We start from the raw sequence: 21540 nt of genomic DNA, 5'->3' as shown, positions 1-21540 counted from the left end.
TGTTGGCAGGCACAAGGGTAATCTTGACATGTATTACATAAAACAATTGTACCAACTGCACTGAATTCCAAAGACAGTAAGGCCACTTTAATAAGTGCTTTTTGAGATTTTGCTTTCATAAATGATTTATCAATCATGACACCACCAAAAGTTGTATCACTTGGTGACAAAAGCTCTTGAGGTATTGTCACAAAAGAAACTCAGTTTACAAATAGTTGATTCGTAGTAAAGAAGTTAAGTAGTGCTGAAATGACATTTTATGTTCATGTAAGACAAAAAGACAAAATGCATCTTTTTTCAGCAATACTCGGGGACTCTCTTTGTAAAACATGTGGTACGTATGGAACAAAGATAATGAATACTGCTAATGAGAGCACAAAATTTTGTTAACCATCTAAAGAATATGTTCTAACATTACTTTTTCCAAATTTATACGTCATCAGTGCCTCATCCATTATTCTTTTCTGGAATCACAGAAGAATCATAGAATCCTTACAATGCAGAAAGAGGCCATTCAGCCCGTGGAGTCTGCACTGACCCTCCAAACAGCATACCACTCAGATTTAACCTGTTTCCATAACCCCACATTTGCCATGGCTAATGCACCGACCCTACACATGACTGGACACGACGGAGCAATTCAGCATGGCCAATCCACCTAACCTACACAACTTTGGACTGTAGGATGAAACTGGATCATTCAGGAGAAACCCACATATATTTGAGGAAAATGTGCAAACTCCACATAGATAGTCACCCAATGTTGGATTTGAACCTGGACCTCGCACTGTGTCATCATGCCATCTTTCACTGCTACTTCTAGTTGTCCTTTGTTTGTGCTAATGAAGTAAATTCAAATGCATTCTCTTCTTCTCACATAACTGTCTAAAACTCCTTCCTTATACAATTCATCTGTATTGAGATCTCCACATTAGGAGGACAAAGATAGATTAGATGATCACTGAACAATGCCATTCTAAATCTGTAACCCTATCTTACTGATGGTTCGTCAGTTTAATTCATTCCTCTCACACACACCACTCCACCACCCGAATCATTAAAAGATATTAATAATCTGGGGATATCAGACAGCATTATCAACCTGTTAAAACCGGTCATCTCACAATTTCAATAGCACCAATATTAGTTATTACTTGTTCTTCTCATTCTTTAGAAGAGTGCTTACAGGATCCCAGAGCGAGAGAATTCAGATAATTTGAATTTGGAAGTAAATGGAATGTATGTCCATATTATGTTGCTCACCTGCTAATTATTTAACTCGTAATTAGGGAACAAAGAAGCACACAGCGCTTTTGTTTTCATAATGCTGGCTTAACTCTTGTTCAACAAATTATCCCCTACAATTTCATATTCAGGAAACACTTGTGCATATTGCAAGTATCTCTGAATCAGCAAGTGCACACTAAAAAACAGGTTATCATTCTCTGCATGCTAACCTGAATGATGTGCAATAACTAAACATAATTATTCATATTATCTGTATAAGTCAAGTATGGTGCATTACTGACACTTCAATCCATGGATCAGAATGTAATTATCTCCGGAAATGCAGTATAATTAATGAATTTAAATCCGTGGGCAAACTCAAACTGGGATTTGAGCATCTTCAAGTCACTGCATGTGAAAGTTGAACAAAATCCAAAAAAGACTGATCAAATGGAAATGATACTGCACTACAAAACAAATAAACAATTTTATGCTTCAAGCAAAGTCTGGCAGCTACCTTAATGCATAAACTCAAGCTGCTGGCACAATATGCATGAAAATGCAACATAAATTAAAATCTTGCAGCACATCCTGCTCTCAAATCTATCCAAAAATTTGGTCTTCGGCACCTGTTAAAACATTAAAATTTACAATTCCTCATTTCTTAAACACAGCATGGAAATGTATTTGCAAAGTAAAATGGTATTGTTAAGTATTAGTAAGGTCTAATTACATTGAGGAAATAAAATGCAAACATTTTTTAATTTCTTAAAAATCTAGAAATAATGTTTCATTTAATAGCCAGCATGCAATTTATTTTAAATTAAAAGAGTACTTCCTGAATGGAGTAACTCTAGAACAAAAGTAGGAGGTCATTCAGCCACCAGGTCTGTGACAAAAGCCCTGCCTCCAAGCAAGACCCTGTTTTTATTTACAATGAAAATTTTATAATAATGCAGCTACTAACATTTTTGCACTAGAATGCTGCAGCAATTCAACTGCAACTGCTCCAGCAAGCGAAAGCAAATTCTGCGACATAACTATTTGGCACATTTTGAATTTTTATTTTCAGTGTGATGAATGTTTGCAAAATACTGTCTAGAACATGAAAATTATTATTTAAAACATACACTGCATGTAACATCTGTTTTTTTAAGTAATAGTTAAATGACAAAGTTAGATGCTGAGTCTAAATTATTCTAAATCTGAATCAGAAGAAGTGGTTTCAAGAATATGAGGGAATATTGCAGATCACAGGTGCTGTCTCTCAGATGAAGCAATGAGATGCTAGCTGCCTGACTATATCGACATCAACTTTTGCTGAAGTGCAGGGCAAGTTCTTCCAGCACCCTGACCGACCTTTATCCCTGAATCATCATCAACAGAAACATGAAATAAATTCTATTCACTTTCTGTTGGACAACACTGCAGGCTGTTTTGCTCGTGCTGTTGAGGAGAACTTAAACTTACTAAGCAGAAAATGTTAGAAAGCAGCATCAAGATACACAAAAATGTTAGGCAAGGGTGACAGCCAAAGTTCAGAACTGAAGTTTTGGGCGGCACGATGGCACAGTGGTTAGCACTGCTGCCTCACAGCGCCAGAGACCCGGGTTCAATTCCCGCCTCAGGTGACTGACTGTGTGGAGTTTGCACATTCTCCCCGTGTCTGCGTGGGTTTCCTCCGGGTGGTCCGGTTTCCTCCCACAGTCCAAAGAAATGTGCAGGTTAGGTAAATTGGCCATACTAAATTGCCCTTAGTGTGAGGTGAAGGGGTAAACATAAGGGAATGGGTCTGGGTGGGTTGCGCTTCGGCGGGTCGGTGTGGACTTGTTGGGCCGAAGGGCCTGTTTCCACACTGTAATTAATCTAATCTAGATGTCTGAGTAAGGGAAATTTTTAATGAAGTCTCAATCAGGATTTTACTGCATGCATGAGAATTCATGCAGTATAATTCATAAGGTTGTGGACTTACAGACATGTGGGTTTATGATGTAATAGCGATAATGGAGACCCGACTTAAGGAAGGTCAGCTCAAATGTTAAATGCTCCTAGTACCAAAGTGATGAGAAATGATTGGAAAGGAAAACAAGCAAGAGGAGTGGCATTTTGTCAATGAGACGATTCCAGTATTGGACAAAAAGAATGCTTCAGAGTGTTAAGGTCAGATTTGATTTGTCTAAAGATTAAGAAGAATGTCATTATATTAATCAGCATAACATATGGACCACCAGCTAGTGGGATTTATAGAGAGATATGAACATCATGGAGTACCTTTAATAGGCAACATAATCATCCATATATTGAATAGAATAGCAGTAGTGTAAGGGGTCAAGACGGACAGGTGTTTGGAAGATTTTTCCACAGCAGTGTGCATCCTGTTCAATAAGAAAGGAGGCACAGGCAGGCCTGATAATGAGTTAGGCCATGTCGATTAGTGAGGAACAATTAGGGGACAGTGATCATTGCATCATGAGGTTTAAAATGATGATAGAAAATCAGTTTGGTTAATCCACAGTTAGAAAAGTGAAAGTAAAAGTACAGTCATAGAGATGGACAGCACAGAAACAGACACATTGGTCCAACCCACCCATGCCTACCAGATATCCCAACCCAATCTAGTCCCACCTGCCAGTACCCAGCCCATATCCCTCCAAACCCTTCCTATTCATACACCCATCCAGATGCCTGTTAAATGTTGCAATTGTACCAGCCTCCACCACTTCCTCTGGCAGCTCGTCCCATACACGTACCACCCTCTGCACGAAAAAGTTGCCCCTCAGGTCTCTTTTATATCTTTCCCCTCTCACCCTAAACCTATGCCCTCTACTTGTGGACTCCCCCCACCCCAAGGAAAAGACTTTGCCTATTTATCCTATCCATGCCCCTCATAATTTTGTAAACCTCAATAAGGCCCCTCAGCTTCCGACACTCCAGAGAAAACAGCCCCAGCTTGTTCAGCCTCTCCCTATAGCTCAAATCCTCTAACCCTGACAACAGTCTTGCAAATCTTTTCTGAAACCTTTCAAGTTTCACAACATTGATCTGATAGGAAGGAGACCAGAATTGCACGCAATATTCCAACAGTGGCCTAACTAATGTCCTATGCAATCACAACATGACCTCTCAACTCTTATACTTAATACCAAAAAAGGAAAGCATACCAAACACCTTCTTCACTATCCTATCTACCTGCAACTCCACTTTCAAGCAGATATGAACCTGCACTCCAAGGTCTCTTTGTTCAGCAACACTCCCTTGGACCTTACCATTAAGTGCATAAGTCCTACTAAGATTTGCTTTCCCAAAATGCAGCACCTCGCATTTATCTGAATTAAATTCCATCTGCCACTTCTCAGCCCATTGGCCCATTTGGTCAAGATCCTGTTGTAATCTGAGGTAACTTTCTTCACTGTCCACTACATCTCCAATTTTGGTGTCATCTATAAACTTACTAACTATACCTCTTATGCTCCCACCCAAATCACTTATACAAATGACGAAAAGTAGTGGACGCAGCACCGATCCTTGTGGCACTCCACTGGTCACAGGCCTCCAGTCTGAAAAACAACCCTCCACCACCACCACCCTCAGTCTTCTACCTTTGAGCTAGTTCTGTATCCAAATGGCTAGCTCTCACTGTATTCCGTGATATCTAACCTTGCTAACCAGTCTCACATGGAGAACCTTGTCGAATGCCTTACTGAAGTCCAGATAGATCACATTTACCGCTCTGACCTCATCAATCCTCTTTGTTACTTCTTCAAAAAACTCAATCAAGTTTGTGAGACATGATTTCCAATGCACAAGTATATCCAAGTATATGTACTTGACTATCCAAGTATATTCCACCCTGACCTTAAATTTACCTGGACCATCTCTGACACCTCCCTCCCCTTCCTGGACTTCTCCATCTCTATTAATGACGACCGACTTGACACTGACATTTTTTACAAACCCACCGACTCCCACAGCTACCTGGATTACACCTCTTCCCACCCTACCTCTTGCAAAAATGCCATCCCGTATTCCCAATTTCTCCGCCTCCGCCGTATTTGCTCCCAGGAGGACCAGTTCCACCATAGAACACACCAGATGGCCTCCTTCTTTAGAGACCGCAATTTCCCTTCCCACGTGGTTAAAGATGCCCTCCAACGCATCTCGTCTACATCCCGCACCTCCGCCCTCAGACCCCACCCCTCCAACCGTAACAAGGACAGAATGCCCCTGGTGCTCACCTTCCACCCTACCAACCTTCACATAAGCCAAATCATCCGCCGACATTTCCGCCACCTCGAAAAAGACACCACCACCAGGGATATATTTCCCTCCCCACCCCTTTCCGCCTTCCGCAAAGACTGTTCCCTCCGTGACTACCTGGTCAGGTCCATGCCCCCCTACGACCCACCCTCCCATCCTGGCACTTTCCCCTGCCACTGCAGGAATTGTGAAACCTGTGCCCACACCTCTTCCCTCACCTCTATCCAAGGCCCTAAAGGAGCCTTCCACATCCATCAAAGTTTTACCTGCACATCCACTAATATCATTTATTGTATCCGTTGCTCCCGATTTGGTCTCCTCTACATTGGGGAGACTGGGCGCCTCCTAGCAGAGCACTTTAGGGAACATCTCCGGGACACCCGCACCAATCAACCAAACCGCCCCGTGGCCCAACATTTCAACTCCCCCTCCCACTCTGCCGAGGACATGGAGGTCCTGGGCCTCCTTCACGTCCGCTCCCTCACCACCAGACGCCTGGAGGAAGAACGTCTCATCGTCTGCCTCAGAACACTTCAACCCCAGGGCATCAATGTGGACTTCAACAGCTTCCTCATTTCCCCTTCCCCACCTCATCCTAGTTTCAAACTTCCAGCTCAGCACTGTCTCCTTGACTTGTCCGGACTTGTCCGACCTGCCTATCTCCTTTTCCACCTATCCACTCCACCCTCTCCTCCGTGACCTATCACCTTCATCCCCTCCGCCACTCACCCATTGTACTCTATGCTACTCTCTCCCCACCCCGACCCTCCTCTAGCTTATCTCTCCATGCTTCAGGCTCATTGCCTTTATTCCTGATGAAGGGCTTTTGCCCGAAACGTCGATTTCACTGCTCGTTGGATGCTGCCTGAACTGCTGTGCTCTTCCAGCACCACTAATCCAGTATCCAAGTATATGTACATCCTGTCCCTCAGGATTCCCTCCAACAACTTGTCCACCACCGACGTCAGGCTCACTGGTCTATAGTTCCCTGGCTTGTCCTTACCATCCTTCTTAAACAGTGGCACCACGTTAGCCAACCTCCAGTCTTCCAGCACCTCACCTGTGACTATCGATGATACAAATATCTCAGCAAGAGGCCCAGCAATCACTTCCCTAGCTTCCCACAGAGTTCTTGGGACATGATCAGGTCCCATAGAGTCATACAACATGGATAGAGACTTTTCAGTCCAACCAGCCCACATCAACCATATTCACAAACTAAACGAGTGCCACCTGCCTGCACTTGGCCCATATCTCTCCAAAACTTTCCTATTCATGTACTTAGCTAAATATAAAGTTGCCATAGTCCCAAAGAACTATAGGGCTTCCTTTCATAACAGAGATGGCTGGTGATGGTTTAACGTAAGAGTCACCACACCTTAGGTATGGGTGGAGGTTGAGAAATGAGGATCTTTATGGTGATCTCAGCTGGATGGGAATTGAACCTGTTTTGTTGACATCAGTCTGTATTTCAAATCAACTGTCCAGCCAACTGAGCTAAGTGGTGTCCAGAGTGAAAATAATCAACTAGTGGAGAGCAGAATTCAATCAGCAACAGCAGAGCTGTGCTGGACAGAATGGAATGAAAGAGAGGTGCAAAAAATCAGTAGCTGATAATTCCATCAAAAGGAAAGTAGGACAAAGAAATACAAACTCCCAGGATGACAAGCAAGACAAAAACTAAGTTCAAGAAGAAAAAGTGTATTTATGATTGTGTCAGATTGAAATCCAAACTGAATACAAAAGGTTCAGAAAGGGAGGTGAGAAAGCAAATGGATGGAGCAAAGAGAGATTAAGAAAAAGATTAGCAACTAAGATAAAATGAAATCCCAAAGTCTCTGATAAGCACAGCAATCATAAAAGGGTGGTAACAAGAGGAGTAGGGCCGAGTAGGGACCACACAGAGAATGTGCTGCTGGGAGGCAGATGAAACTTGATGCAGAGATGTTTGATGCAGAGGTGTGAGGTAATATACTTCAGTATGAGAACATGGTGAGACTGTAAAATATGGGGTGCCATTCTGAAGGGTGGGCATAAAGTTTAATAAATACTTTGCATTTCTCCTTACCTATGAGACAGATTGTCTCATGGTAACTGAGAAAGAAATTCAATCACCAGAAGGATTTAAAATTTAAAAGAAGTATTACTGGAGTAAGTTAGGATATGAGGCATCGAAGGATATGGAAGCAAGTTGGACTGAAACATTGCAGAGATACTGGCCATTATTTTCAGTCTTCCCTGGATTTGGAGAGGTAGTAGAAGAATGGACAAGTGTCAACAATACACCTTTGTTCAAAAAAAGGTTCTAAACGTCAGCCAGCCATCTCGTCAGTTTAACTTCAGTATTGGGGAAACTTCCACAAACAATTAATCAGGATAGAGTTAATAATCTTATGGAAAACTGTGGGTTGATTCAGAGAAGTCAGCATAGGTTTGGAAGGCAAAATTGTGTCTCACTAACAAGTTGGAGTTTTGAAGAGGAAACAGAGATGGTTGATGAGAGGAAGGTCATTGATATATTACATGGACTTCCAAAAGCTGCTTGGTACAGTGCCACCTGACAGACCTGCAGGGTAAGTTATAGATCGTGGAACAAAAGGGACAGTAGCAGCGTGGAGGCAAAATTGAATGAGATATAAGTTGCAGAAAGTAATAGTTAATGGATATTTTCTGGGCTGGAAGAAGGTTTGTAGTGGAGGTCCCCAGGATCAATATTGGAACACTTGCTTGTCCTCATGCAATTGTCCACAGTGTGTGTACAGGGAACAGTTTCAAGGTTTGCAGACTTTGAGAGGAAAATTAGAGAGCCTTATAAATTCTACGCATTACACAGAAGAATATCAAAAGGACATTGACACATTGGTAGAATGGGCGGATAAGTAGCAGATGAAGCTTAAGGCAATACATTTCAGTACAAGGAACATGTAGACTCAGTATTAAATAAGGGATACTATTTTTAAAAGTGTGCAAGAGCAGTAAGACCTGGGTGTATGTGTACATGAGTTATTAAAGGTGGCAGGACAGGCAGAACAAGCTGTTAACAGTGCATTCAGAATTCGAGGCTACATGAACAAAGTGTATAAGAACAAGAAGGTTACAATGAATTTACATAAGACACTGATTAGACCTCAGCTAGATTATTATGTATAATTCTAGGCGACACACAGTAGGAAGGGTGTAAATACATGGGACAGATTGCAGAGGAGGTTTAAGAGAATGGTTTCAGGGATGCAACACTTCAGTTATGAGGAAAGATCAGAGAAATTGGAACTGTCTTTCACTGAGAAGAGAAGGCTATGAGGAGTTTCAAAAGAAACGTTCTAAATTATGAGGACAAAGACAGGGAAATCTGTTCCTACTCAAACACATCAATGGCCAGAGACCAGTGGGAAACCACAGCACTGGAACTGACTCAACCAAAGTTTCTTGCAATTTCTGTAAAGTAGATCTCCCCCTTTCTGGAATCAAGAGATTTTCAGGCATCTAGCTATAATGATATCAAGCAGAGTGAGCAAAACAAGTTACACTGAAGCATTAGTTGCAAATCATGAAATTATAAACCATTTAATTTTACAGAGGCAAGCTAAATAACTGGTTCATATATATATATATATATATATATTTTATATAGAGAGAGAGAGAGAACATAAAATAACAAGTAAATACTAAAAACGGAAAATTTTAAATTAAAGAAAGAACAACTTGTCATATTCCGTAAATATAAAATTACGTTTTCAGCACTAGTGCAATGTTCAGCAGTAGCATAATGACGTTAAAAGCCCAATTACAACTTTTTTAAAACACTAATTTTTTGAAGGATTTTTACACTAAAGGTAAGAGTGGAAGATTGTTGTTAATCTATTTAATGATTTCTAAATCATTGCATTCTGTGAAGGCCTCATCAATGCATTCATTAGCATGGTGAAGAATTCACTGGCAACAACTTACAGATTTTCATATTGTTCATGGGGGATCCCTGAAGTTTTCTCTCAGTTTCAAACGAATGATGATGGCAAACAGTAACGGCATCATCATCATCATCACCATTACTATCACAATAGCTACTGATCTTTAAAGCACTTGATTCATAAACAAGCGGTGATTAAATAGGACAGTAATGTTTAGCTAAGAGAAGAATCGTCCAAATGAAAGCATTATATACAATATGGAGAACATTTGGCAGGAGTGTGGTGATAATTGAGTAGAAACTGAAAAAGAAACAAAGTTGGCAAAAAAAAGAACAGGCTCAATCAGCCTTTTTTATGATACTGTAGTTTTAAAATAAAATGCATAAAATTTTACTGATTCATGTTTTATGAGAATGTGGTAGTGGAAAAGCACAGCAGGTCAGGCAGCATCCGAGGAGCAGGAGAATCGACGTTTCGGGCATAAACCCTTTATCAGGAATGAGGCTTGTGTGCTGAGAGATAAATAGGAGGAATTAGGAATAAGAGATATCATTCGTATAGGAGGCAGGGTGGGAGGAGTTGTAGTCCAGGTAGCTGTGGGAGTCGGTGGGTTTGTAGATGTCCGTGGTTAGTCAGTTGCCGGAGATGGAGATGGAGGTCCAGGAAGGGGAGGGAGGTGTCCGAGATGGTCCAGGTGAATTTGAGGTCAAGTGGAAGGTGTTGGTGAATTTGATGAACTGTTCAACATCCTCCTGGGAGCATGAGGTAGCACCGATACAGTCATCGATATAGGGAATAGTGCCGGAATAGCTGTGGAAGATGGACTGTTCCACGTACCTGATGAAGAGGCCTCCCCCTCCCACTCCACCAAGGACATGGTGGTCTTGGGCCTCCTCCATCGTCAAACCCTAACCACCCAACACCTGGAGGAAGAATTCCCCATCTACTGGCCTGGGACCCTGCATCCACATGGGATCAATGTGGATTTCACCAGTTTCCTCATTGCCTCTCTCCCCACTTTATCGTAGTCTCCAACTTGGCACCGCTCTCTTGACCTGTCCATCTTCCTTCACACCTATCCACTCCACTCACCTCTCTGATTCATCACCTTCCCCCCATCACTTTCATCTACCTATCACATTCCCAGCTACCTTCCCCCCAGCCCCACCGCCCTCCCATTTATCTCTCAGTCTCCTGGCCCACAAGCCTCATTCCTGATGAAGGGCTAATGCCCGAAAATGTCAATTTTCCTGCTCCTTGGATGCTGCCTGACCTACTCTACATTTCCACACTCACGACTCTGATCTCCAACATCTGAAGTCCTCACTTTCTCCGAGGTGATTTCTCTTTTGTGTCTGCATCATGTCCTTCTCTAAAAGCATCATCTTCAGTTAATCAGACATCCCAAATTAAAAATCAGGCATAATCACAAGTTTCATCAAATTAATATTGCCACTGACCTCATAACAAGAATTAAATCATTAAGGTGCAACAAGCATATTACGAGTTAAAAGAAAATATGATGCATCAAATTCATGTTAATTGTTGATGGTATACTATCTCTTACAAGCTAGTTTTGTGCTGTTATTTTGAACGTCCCTGGACCATATGCATAAATTAAAATCTGTTCTTTTTTTTCTTTTTCTTTGACTGACCTGGAGCAAATGAAAATAATAGAATTTTAACAATAGGGGATTTGAAATATTTACACAGATTTCACTTCTACCTTTGTGAAGGGAAGAGTTTGTCAGCTTGAATACAAACACAGATTCAGATGCTCCAGGGAGGAACAAGCTGTTCAGCCAGAGTAACAGTGAATGAAAATACTCTTCCCTCAGTGTTAATGTCAATGTAAAGGCTAAATCAGATCAACTTAAACAAATGCCCTTCTGATAAATTAAAACCTTTTTTTGAAGATTTCTGTATGAAAGATCTAAAGGTACCTTTTGTCACTATTAGATTGAATGGCTTGTTTTGTAAAGAAAAAGCAAGTTTGCTACTGAAATGATAATTATAGACTGAATGATTAACTTCTGCTACATCATTTACCAACCTCAATAATTACACTTACCAACACTTCCAGCCAGTAATGAAATAATTATTATTGCATGAATTAATATGGTTACAGTAGCTGTCTTCAAAAATGATACTGTTAATGTGAAACATTTTCAAGTTCTACTCACCCTTGGAGTGGGCAATAAGCTTTGAACAACAAAAACAACTGGATTTCCCACATTTTTTATGGTATTCACTGCTTCGTCATGTGTGGCATTCTGCAGGTCCACACCAGAAACCTGTAACATAAATTAAGATTAAGTTGACTTTTGCTTGTTTTTCTCAATGCCCAGTACACTGAAACAAATGTTACATCGGCTGGAAAATGATGAGCGTTATCAACCAAGGACAAAATTAAATATCTTCTGATAATAAGTCTGCTTAACCTGAACTCTGGTAAATTTATGGCTTTTGGAAGCAACAGGAGATATAATATGACCACATGTCTGTTTCCATGCTGTACACCTCTATGACTAGGAGCATGAATAGGCAACTCAGCCACTCAGTCTGTTCCACCATTTAATATGGCCACGGCCGATCTCATCTTGGTCTCAACCCCACTTTCCTGTCCATTCCCCTTAACGTTTTAATTAGATACTAATTAAAAATCTGACTATCTTCTCCGTAAATTTACTCAGTACCACAGCATCCACTGCACTCTGGGATGGCGAATTCCACAGATTCACAACCCTTTTGGAGAAGTAATTCATCCTTGCCTGATTTAAATTGGCCACCCTTAACCAAAAAGACTGAACCCTCATTCTTGATTTTAGATTAGAGTGGTGCTGGAAAAGCACAGCAGGTCAGGCAGCATCCGAAGAGCAGGAAAATCAACATTTCGAGCCAAAGCCCTTCATCAGGAATAGAGGCAGGGAGCCTCCAGGGTGGAGAGATAAATGGAGTGGGGGCGCTGGGGAGAAGGTAGCAAAGAGTACAAGAGGTGAATGGGGTTGAGGATGGAGGTGATAGGTCAGAGGGGAGGATGGAGTAGATAAGTGGGAAGAGAGATTGGTAGGTAGGACAGGCCATGAGGATAGTACTGAGCTGGAAGGATGGAACTGGGGTAAGGTGGGGGGAGGGGAAATGAGGAAATTGGTGAAGTCCACATTGATGCCCTGGGGTTGAAGTGTTCCGAGGCAGAAGATGAGGCGTGCTTCTTCCAGGCGTCGGGTGGTGAGAGCGCGGCGTTGGAGGCGGCCCAGGACCTGCATGTCCTCGGCATAGTGGGAAAGGGAGTTGAAATGTTGGGCCACAGGGCGGTGAGGTTGATTGGTGCAGGTGTCCCAGAAGTGTTCCCTGAGGAGCTGTACGTGGAGGCGTCCAGTCTCCCCAATGTAGAGGAGACCGCATCAGGAGCAACGGATACAATAAATGACATTGGTGGATGTGCACGTGAAACTTTGATGGATGTGGAAGGCTCCTTTGCGGCCTTGGATGGAGGTGAGGGAGGTGGTGTGGGCGCAGGTTTTGCAATTCCTGCGGTGGCGGGGAGGGTGCCAGGACAGGACGGTGGGTTGTTGGGGGACTTGGACCTGACTAGGTAGTCACGGAGGGAAGGCGGAAGGCGGAAAGGGGTGTGGAGGGAAATATATCGCTGGTGGTGGGGTCCGTTTGGAGGTGGCAGAAATGTTCGTGAATGATGCGGTTAATGCGAAGGTTGGTAGGGTGGAAAGTGAGGACCGGGGGGTTCTGTTCTTGTTATAGTTGGAGGGGTGGGGTTTGAGGGCAGAGTTGTGAGATGTGGAGGTGGAGGAGTTAGATAGCCATGGCTGACAAAGGGTCAGGAAAGGTATCATAGAAAAAGAGAGCACCTATAAAGTGGTTAAGAGCACTGGGAAATCAGAAGATTGAGAAAACTACAAAAACAAAGAGAGGATAACAAAGACGGAAATAAGGAAGGAGAGGATCAAGTATGAAGATAGCGAGCCAGTAATATTAGAAATGATAGTAAAAGTTTCTTTCAATATATAAGTAACATAAGAGAGGCAAAAGTAGAAATTGGGCCACTCCAAATTGATGCAGGAAGGCTAGTGATGGGAGATAAGGAATTAGCTGAAGAACCTAATACTTTGTGTCAGTCTTCACAGTGGAAGACATGAGTGATATCCCAACAATTAAGGAGAGTCAAGGGGCAGAGTTGGGTATGGTAGCCATTACAAAAGAGAAAGTGCTAGAAAAGCTGAAAGGTCTAAAAATTGATAAATCTCCAAGCCCCGATGGACTACATCCTAGAGTTCTGAGGGAGGTAGCTGAAGAAATAGCAGAGGCATTGGTTGTAATCTTTCAAAAATCACTGGAGTCATGGAAAGTCTCAAGACGACTGGAAAATCGCTGTTTTAACCCCCTTGTTCAAGAAAAAAAATCAAGACAAAAGATGGAAAATTATTGGCCTAGTAGCCTAACCTCAGTTGTAGGTAAAATTCTAGAATCCATCGTTAAGATGGAGATTTCTAAATTCTTGGAGGTGCAGGATCAGATTAGAACAAGTCAGCATGGATTTGGTAAAGGGAGGTCATGCCTGACAAACCTGTTAGAATTCTTTGAAGAGGTAACAAGTAGGTTAGACCAGGGAATCCCGGTGGATGTCATCTACCTAGACTTCCAAAAGGCCTTTGATAAGGTGCCTCATGGGAGTCTGCTGAGTATGGTGAGGGCCTATGGTGTTCTGAGTGAGCTACTGGCATGGCTTGAGGACTGGCTGTCTGACACAAGGCAGACAGTTGGGATAAAAGGTTCTTTTTCCAGAATGGCAGCTAGTGACAAGTGGTGTCCCGCAGGGTTCAGTATTGGGGCCCCAGCTACTCACTTTATATATTAATGATCTGGATGAAGGGACTGGGGGCATTCTGGCAGAGTTTGCCGATGATACGAAGTTAGGTGGACAGGCAGGTAGTTCTGAGGTGGTGGGGAGGCTGCAGAAAGATTTAGGCAGCTAAGGAGAGTGGTCCAAGAAATTACTGATGAAATTCTATGTGAACAAATGTGAGGTCTTGCACTTTGGTAAAAAAAAATACAGGGATGGACTATTTTCTAAACTGCGAGAAAATTCATAAAGCCAAAGTACAAAGGAATCTGGGAGTGCTCATCGAGGATTCTCTAAAGGTTGACTTGCAGGTTGAGCCCGTGGTTAACAAAGTAAATGTAATGTTGTAATTTATCTCAAGAGGGTTGGAATGTAAGAGCAGCGATGTGCTCCTGAGACTTTATAAAGCTCTGGTTAGGCCCCATTTAGAATACTGTGTTCAGCTTTGGGCCCCACACCTCAAGAAGGACATACTGGCACTGGAGCATGTCCAGCAGAGATTCACATGGATGATCCCAGGAATGGTAGGCCTAACAGCTGAGGATCCTAGAATTGTATTCATTAGAGTTTAGAAGGTTGAGGAGAGATCTAGGCGGCACGGTGGCACAGTGGTTAGCACTGCTGCCTCACAGCGCCAGGGACCCGGGTTCAATTCCTGCCTCGGGCGACTGACTGTGTGGAGTTTGCACGTTCTCCCCGTGTCTGCGTGGGTTTCCACCGGGTGCTCCGGTTTCCTCCCACAGTCCAAAGATGTGCAGGTCAGGTGAATTGGCCATGCTAAATTGCCCGTAGTGTTAGGTAAGGGGTAGATGTAGGGGTATGGGTGGGTTGCGCTTCGGTGGGGCGGTGTGGACTTGTTGGGCCGAAGGGCCTGTTTCCACACTGTACGTAATCTAATCTAATCTAATCTAATCTAATCTATCTAATCTAATAGAAACTTACAAGATAATGCATGGCTTAGAACAGGTGGACTCTGGGAATTTGTTTCCGTCAGGTGGGGATACCAGGACCAGTGGGCACAGCCTTAGAATTAGAGGGGATCAACTTAAAACGGAAATGAGGAGACATTTCTTTAGCTAGAGAGTGGTGGGCCTGTGGAATTCATTGCCACAGAGCGCAGTGGAGGCCGGGATTTTAAATGTCTTCAAGACAGAGATTGATAAACTCTTAATCTCGCAAGGAATTAAGGGATATGGGGAGAGTGCGGGTAAGTGGCATTCAAATGCCCATCAGCCATGATAGAATGGCAGAGTGGACTCGATGGGCCGAATGGCCTTACTTCCACTCTGATGTCTTGTGGTCTAAATGGTTCAATCTTTCCTCATAATAAATGTCTTTCATCTCTAAAATCAAACTAATGAACCTATTATATGGCAAAACATCCCATATACTTTCAAGTTCAAAGTGAATTAATTACATTGTCATGGTTTTAAAATATTTGCCATAGCGAAACAAAGCACAAATTAGAGTCATAGAGATGGAAATAGACCCTTCGGTCCAACTCATCCATGCCGACCAGATATCCTAACCTAATCTAGTCCATTTGCCAGCACTTGCCCTATATCCCTCTGAACCCTTTCTATTCATACACCGATCCAGATGCTTTTTAAATGCTGTAATTGTACCAACCTCCACCACTTTCCCGGCAGCTCATTCCACACACGCACTACCCTCTGTGTGAAAAAGTTGCCCCCTAGGTCCCTTCTCTATCTTTCTCCTCTCACCCTAATGCTCTGCCCTCTAGTTCTGGACTCCCCCAACCCCGGGAAAAGACCTTGTCGATGTACCCTATCCTGATCTTATAGGGTCTATAAGGTCACCCCTCAGCCACCGATGCTCCAGGGAAAACAGCCTCAGCCTGTTTAGCTTCTCCCTATAGCTCAAATCCTCCAACTTTGGCAACATCCTTGTAAATCCTTTCTGAACCCTTTCAAGTTTCACAACATCCTTCTGATAGGAAGGAGACCAGAATGCACGCAACATTCCCAAAGTGGCCCAACCAATGTCTTTAACCATATTCTGACAGAATGAAACATTCTTGTTTACAATGATTTATGTATTCTTTGTTGTTTGACTCAGTACATACTGTCAAAATGGTTACTGCTAACTTCTTATGCAAGCTCCAAACAACATACATTTTTGTCTGATGGAATAAACGCACAGATGCATCTGCTGCTCCTTTATTGAATGACAGCCAAATTAAAAGTCATTCAAAGTATTTAGTTCCCAGGAAGACATCAATGTATTTTGTTAAATGACAAACATCTTGAGAATACCTAAACGCCTACTAAGAAAGGTTTACAGCAGTATTTTACAACAGGGATGACTTGCTTGCTGTATGAAGCTCCTACAAGCCAGAATATGCTGCAGGTGGGCTACATTAGTTAATAGTGGGACTTCTACCTCTCAATGGAAGGAATCTTCACATCTAGGAGTTGCTAGCTAGTCTGGCTGACTGATGTTTCCTTCAGGAGAAAGTGAGGACTGCAGATGCTGGAGATCAGACTCGAAGAGTGTGGTGCTGGAAAAGCACAGCAGGTCAGGCAGCATTTGAGGAGCAGGAGAGTCGACATTTCGGGCATAAGCCCTTCATCAGGAAACAGATTCTTCGACTCTGGTATTTCCTTCAGTCTTGGCAGTGAGACCTTTTGGGACAGCAGATAAGAGCTTATAAAGGATCATGGCTGTACTACAAAGGTAGGCCCCAATATTTTAAGGTGAAGAGGGATCCTGGAGTTCAGGCAAGAAGGGTTTAGTAGGCCAGGCAGTGTGGAAGGAAGAGGTTGGTGCCCTGAATGCAAGCAAGGCTCCCCCAAAATGAAGTGCCCTCTTCCTTCATGTTGACTATAAATTAAAAGTCTTCCCATACATTTTGGCATGGGCAGTCAGTGCATAGAACATAGAACATAGAACATAGAACATAGAACAATACAGCACAGAACAGGCCCTTCGGCCCACGATGTTGTGCCGAACTTCTATCCTAGATTAAGCACCCATCCATGTACCTATCCAAATGCCGCTTAAAGGTCGCCAATGAATCTGACTCTACCACTCCCACGGGCAGCGCATTCCATGCCCCCACCACTCTCTGGGTGAAGAACCCACCCCTGACATCTCCCCTATACCTTCCACCCTTCACCTTAAATTTATGTCCCCTTGTAACACTCTGTTGTACCCGGGGAAAAAGTTTCTGACTGTCTACTCTATCTATTCCTCTGATCATCTTATAAACCTCTATCAAGTCACCCCTCATCCTTCGCCGTTCCAACGAGAAAAGGCCGAGAACTCTCAACCTATCCTCGTACGACCTACTCTCCATTCCAGGCAACATCCTGGTAAATCTTCTCTGCACCCTCTCCAAAGCTTCCACATCTTTCCTAAAGTGAGGCGACCAGAACTGCACACAGTACTCCAAATGTGGCCTAACCAAAGTCCTGTACAGCTGCAACATCACCTCACGACTCTTGAATTCAATCCCTCTGCTAATGAACGATAATACTCCATAGGCCTTCTTACAAACTCTATCCACCTGAGTGGCAACCTTCAAAGATCTATGTACATAGACCCCAAGATCCCTCTGTTCCTCCACCTGACCAAGAACCCTACCATTAACCCTGTATTCCGCATTCTTATTTGTTCTTCCAAAATGGACAACTTCACACTTGGCAGGGTTGAACTCCATCTGCCACTCCTCAGCCCAGCTCTGCATCATATCTAAGTCCCTCTGCAGCCGACAACAGCCCTCCTCACTGTCCACAACTCCACCTATCTTTGTATCATCTGCAAATTTACTGACCCACCCTTCGACTCCCTCATCTAAGTCATTAATAAAAATTACAAACAGCAGAGGACCCAGAACTGATCCCTGCGGAACTCCACTTGTAACTGGACTCCATGCTGAATATTTACCATCTACTACCACTCTCTGACTTCGACCGGTTAGCCAGTTTTCTATCCAATTGGCCAAATTTCCCTCTATCCCATGCCTCCTGACTTTCCGCATAAGCCTACCATGGGGAACCTTATCAAATGCCTTACTAAAATCCATGTACACTACATCCACTGCTCTACCCTCATCCACATGCTTGGTCACCTCCTCGAAGAATTCAATAAGACTTGTAAGGCAAGACCTACCCTTCACAAATCCGTGCTGGCTGTCCCTAATCAAGCAGTGCCGTTCCAGATACTCGTAAATCCTATCCCTCAGTACCCTTTCCATTACTTTGCCTGCCACAGAAGTAAGACTAACTGGCCTGTAATTCCCGGGGTTATCCCTATTCCCTTTTTTGAACAGGGGCACAACATTCGCTACTCTCCAGTCCCCTGGTACCACCCCCGTTGCCAGTGAAGACGAGAAGATCATTGCCAACGGTACTGCAATTTCCTCTCTTGCTTCCCACATAATCCTAGGATATATCCCGTCAGGCCCGGGGGACTTGTCTATCCTCAAGTTGTTCAAAATGTCCAACACATCTTCCTTCCTAACAGATATCTCTTCTAGCTTATCAGTCCGTTTCACACTCTCCTCTTCAACAATACAGTCCCTCTCGTTCGTAAATACTGAAGAGAAGTACTTGTTCAAGACCTCTCCTATCTCTTCCGACTCAATACACAGTCTCCCACCACTGTCCTTGATCGGACCTACCCTCGTTCTCGTCATTCTCAGGTTTCTCACATACGCATAGAATGCCTTGGGGTTATCCTTGATCCTATCCGCCAAGGATTTTTCATGCCCTCTCTTAGCTCTCCTAATCCCTTTCTTCAGGTCCCTTCTGGCTATCCTGTATCCCTCCACTGCTCTGTCTGAACCTTGTTTCCTCAACCTTATGTAAGCCTCCTTCTTCCTCTTTACTAGACATTCAACCTCCCTCGTCAACCAAGGCTCCCTCACACGACCATTTCTTTCCTGCCTGATCGGTACATACATATCAAGGACACGTCGTATCTGCTCCTTGAAAAAGTCCCACATTTCCACCACATCCTTCCCTGACAGCCTATGCTCCCAACGTATGCTCCTCAAATCCTGTCTTACAGCATCGTAATTTCCCTTCCCCCAATTGTAGAAACTTCCTTGTTGTGCGCACCTATCTCTCTCCATAACCAAGGTGAAAGTCACAGAATTGTGGTCGCCATCACCAAAATGTTCACCCACTAACAAGCCCACCACTTGTCCCGGTTCGTTACCGAGTACCAAATCCAATATGGCCTCCCCTCTGGTTGGACAATCTACATACTGCGTTAGAAAAGCTTCCTGGACACACTGCACAAACACCGCCCCATCCAATCTACTTGATCTAAAGAGCTTCCAATCAATATTTGGGAAGTTGAAGTCGCCCATGACTACGACCCTGTGGCTTCTGCACCTTTCCAAAATTTGTTTCCCAATCTGTTTCTCCACATCTCTGCTGCATCATTCAGGTCAACAGATTCACTAGCAAGCTTAATTTACCTTCAATTATTTGTTTGCATACACAATCAAATACAAATTAGGAGCTCAGTCTGCTGTTCAATAAAATTATGGCTGACCTAACTTCAAACTCAACTCAACCTGCTTGCCTACCCTCAATAACCTTTCACCTCCTTTTCAAGAATCTATCTGCCTTTGCCTTAAAGAAAATCAAAACTTCTGCTTCCAATAACTTTTGGGAATAGAACTCCAAAGCTACTTAACTTGCAGAAAAAAACTCCACATCGCGGTCTTAAATGAACAACCCTAAAGTTAGTACGTGTACTGCCATTTTTACATTTGCCTACCCGATCTATTGCGGCAGGGAGCTCAGAGGGCATGTCACCTAGTCTATGTTACATGGCCTCCACATGGAGGGCCCCGAGTGGGAACATGTCAAACCCAGCCCACAATTTTTATTGGAGAAAACCTGGGGAGTATGACACAGGCAATATGGCATAAGAATTGGCAGTCAATTTTAAAAAGCAAATGTAAGGTGTACTTCAGCAACTCCCCAATAGTGTAGAGCATATTATAACTAAAATACACTTGTTTAAAAAGGGAGTAAGGCAAAAGGCAGGAAATTACAAGCCGATTCGCCTGACCTCATTCGTTGGTAGGATTTTAGAATCCATTGTGAAGGATGAGATTTCCGAACACTTGGAAGTATATTGGTAAAATACGGCAAAGACAGCATGGTTTCAGCAAGGGATGTCATGCCTGACAGATTTGTTAGAATTCTTTGAGGAGGTAACAAGCAAGTTAGACAAAGGACAGCCAATGAGTATTATTGTAGGGAATAGACTGTAGGGATATAGACTGGAGGGAAATAGATGGTGACATCCTGCAAAATGTTCACATTACAAAGGAGGAAGTGCTGGATGTTTTGAAACGCATAAAAAGTGGATAAATCCCCAGGACCTGATCAGGTATATCCTAGAACTCAGTGGGAAGCTAGAGAAGTGATTGCTGGGTCTCTTGCCGAGATATTTGTACCATTGATAGTCACAGGTGAGGTGCCGGAAGACTGGAGGTTGGCTAACGTGGTACCACTGTTTAAGAAGGGTGGTAAGGACAAGCCAGGGAACTATAGACCAGTGAGCCTGAGATCGGTAATGGGCAAGTTGTTGGAGGGAAACTTGAGGGATATGATGTACATGTAGTTGGAAAAGCAAGGACTGATTAGGGAAAGTCAACATGGTTTTGTGCGTAGGAAATCATGCCCACCCCAGGGAAAAGACTTTGTCTATTTATCCTATCCATGCCCCTCATGATTTTATAAACCTCCATAAGGTCACCTTCAGCCTCCGATGCTCCAGGGAAAACAGTCCCAGCCTATTAAACCTCTCCCTATAGCTCAAATCCTCTAACCATGGCAACATCCTTGTAAATCCTTTCTGAAATCTTTCAAGTTTCACAACAAAGATAAAATTAAAAATGTTGCTTAGGCAGCAAAATACAATCTTCCACATACACTGGCCCAGAGGTTCCAGCCTCCACATGCTCAGAGACCAGATATGCCTGGATGGATGTGTTGGCACCCCTCAGATGTCCTGACACACTGAGTATGAGGTAATTGCCCAGGAGGTTTAAACTTCCAGTAAGAGTTACCCAGTATCTGGAAGCCTCTCAAAGGGTCTTTTGCATTACTACAAAAGTAAACCACAATTAGCCACACTGACAACCTCCACCCCGCCCCCAACAATTTTAGAACACTCACTCACCCTATATCCCCATACCCAACACTTGACTGTACCACTAAACACCCAACAGCAGACTCTCCTTGTACTTCCTGACCCTCATTCATTTACTAGCCATCTGTTATCTTCTCACTAACTTATCCA

At 43.2% G+C, this 21540-nt stretch overlaps 1 protein-coding gene across 5 annotated transcripts in view; it reads right to left on the bottom strand.

The window, feature by feature from the left end:
* The window catches only part of patj (PATJ crumbs cell polarity complex component), a 390366-nt gene that overhangs the window by 223686 nt on the left and 145140 nt on the right, over nt 1-21540 (bottom strand). For all 5 annotated transcript variants that reach the window (XM_072574241.1, XM_072574240.1, XM_072574242.1 and 2 more), the window contains one exon: nt 11576-11686. In XM_072574241.1, coding sequence (XP_072430342.1) covers nt 11576-11686 — 111 coding nt within the window. The remainder of the gene's footprint in view (nt 1-11575; nt 11687-21540) is intronic.

This window comes from Chiloscyllium punctatum, chromosome 7 (assembly GCF_047496795.1).
Source record: "Chiloscyllium punctatum isolate Juve2018m chromosome 7, sChiPun1.3, whole genome shotgun sequence".
Lineage (NCBI taxonomy): Eukaryota > Metazoa > Chordata > Chondrichthyes > Orectolobiformes > Hemiscylliidae > Chiloscyllium > Chiloscyllium punctatum.
Note: the sequence above shows the minus strand (reverse complement) of the source record. Positions and strands in the feature narration are given on the sequence as shown.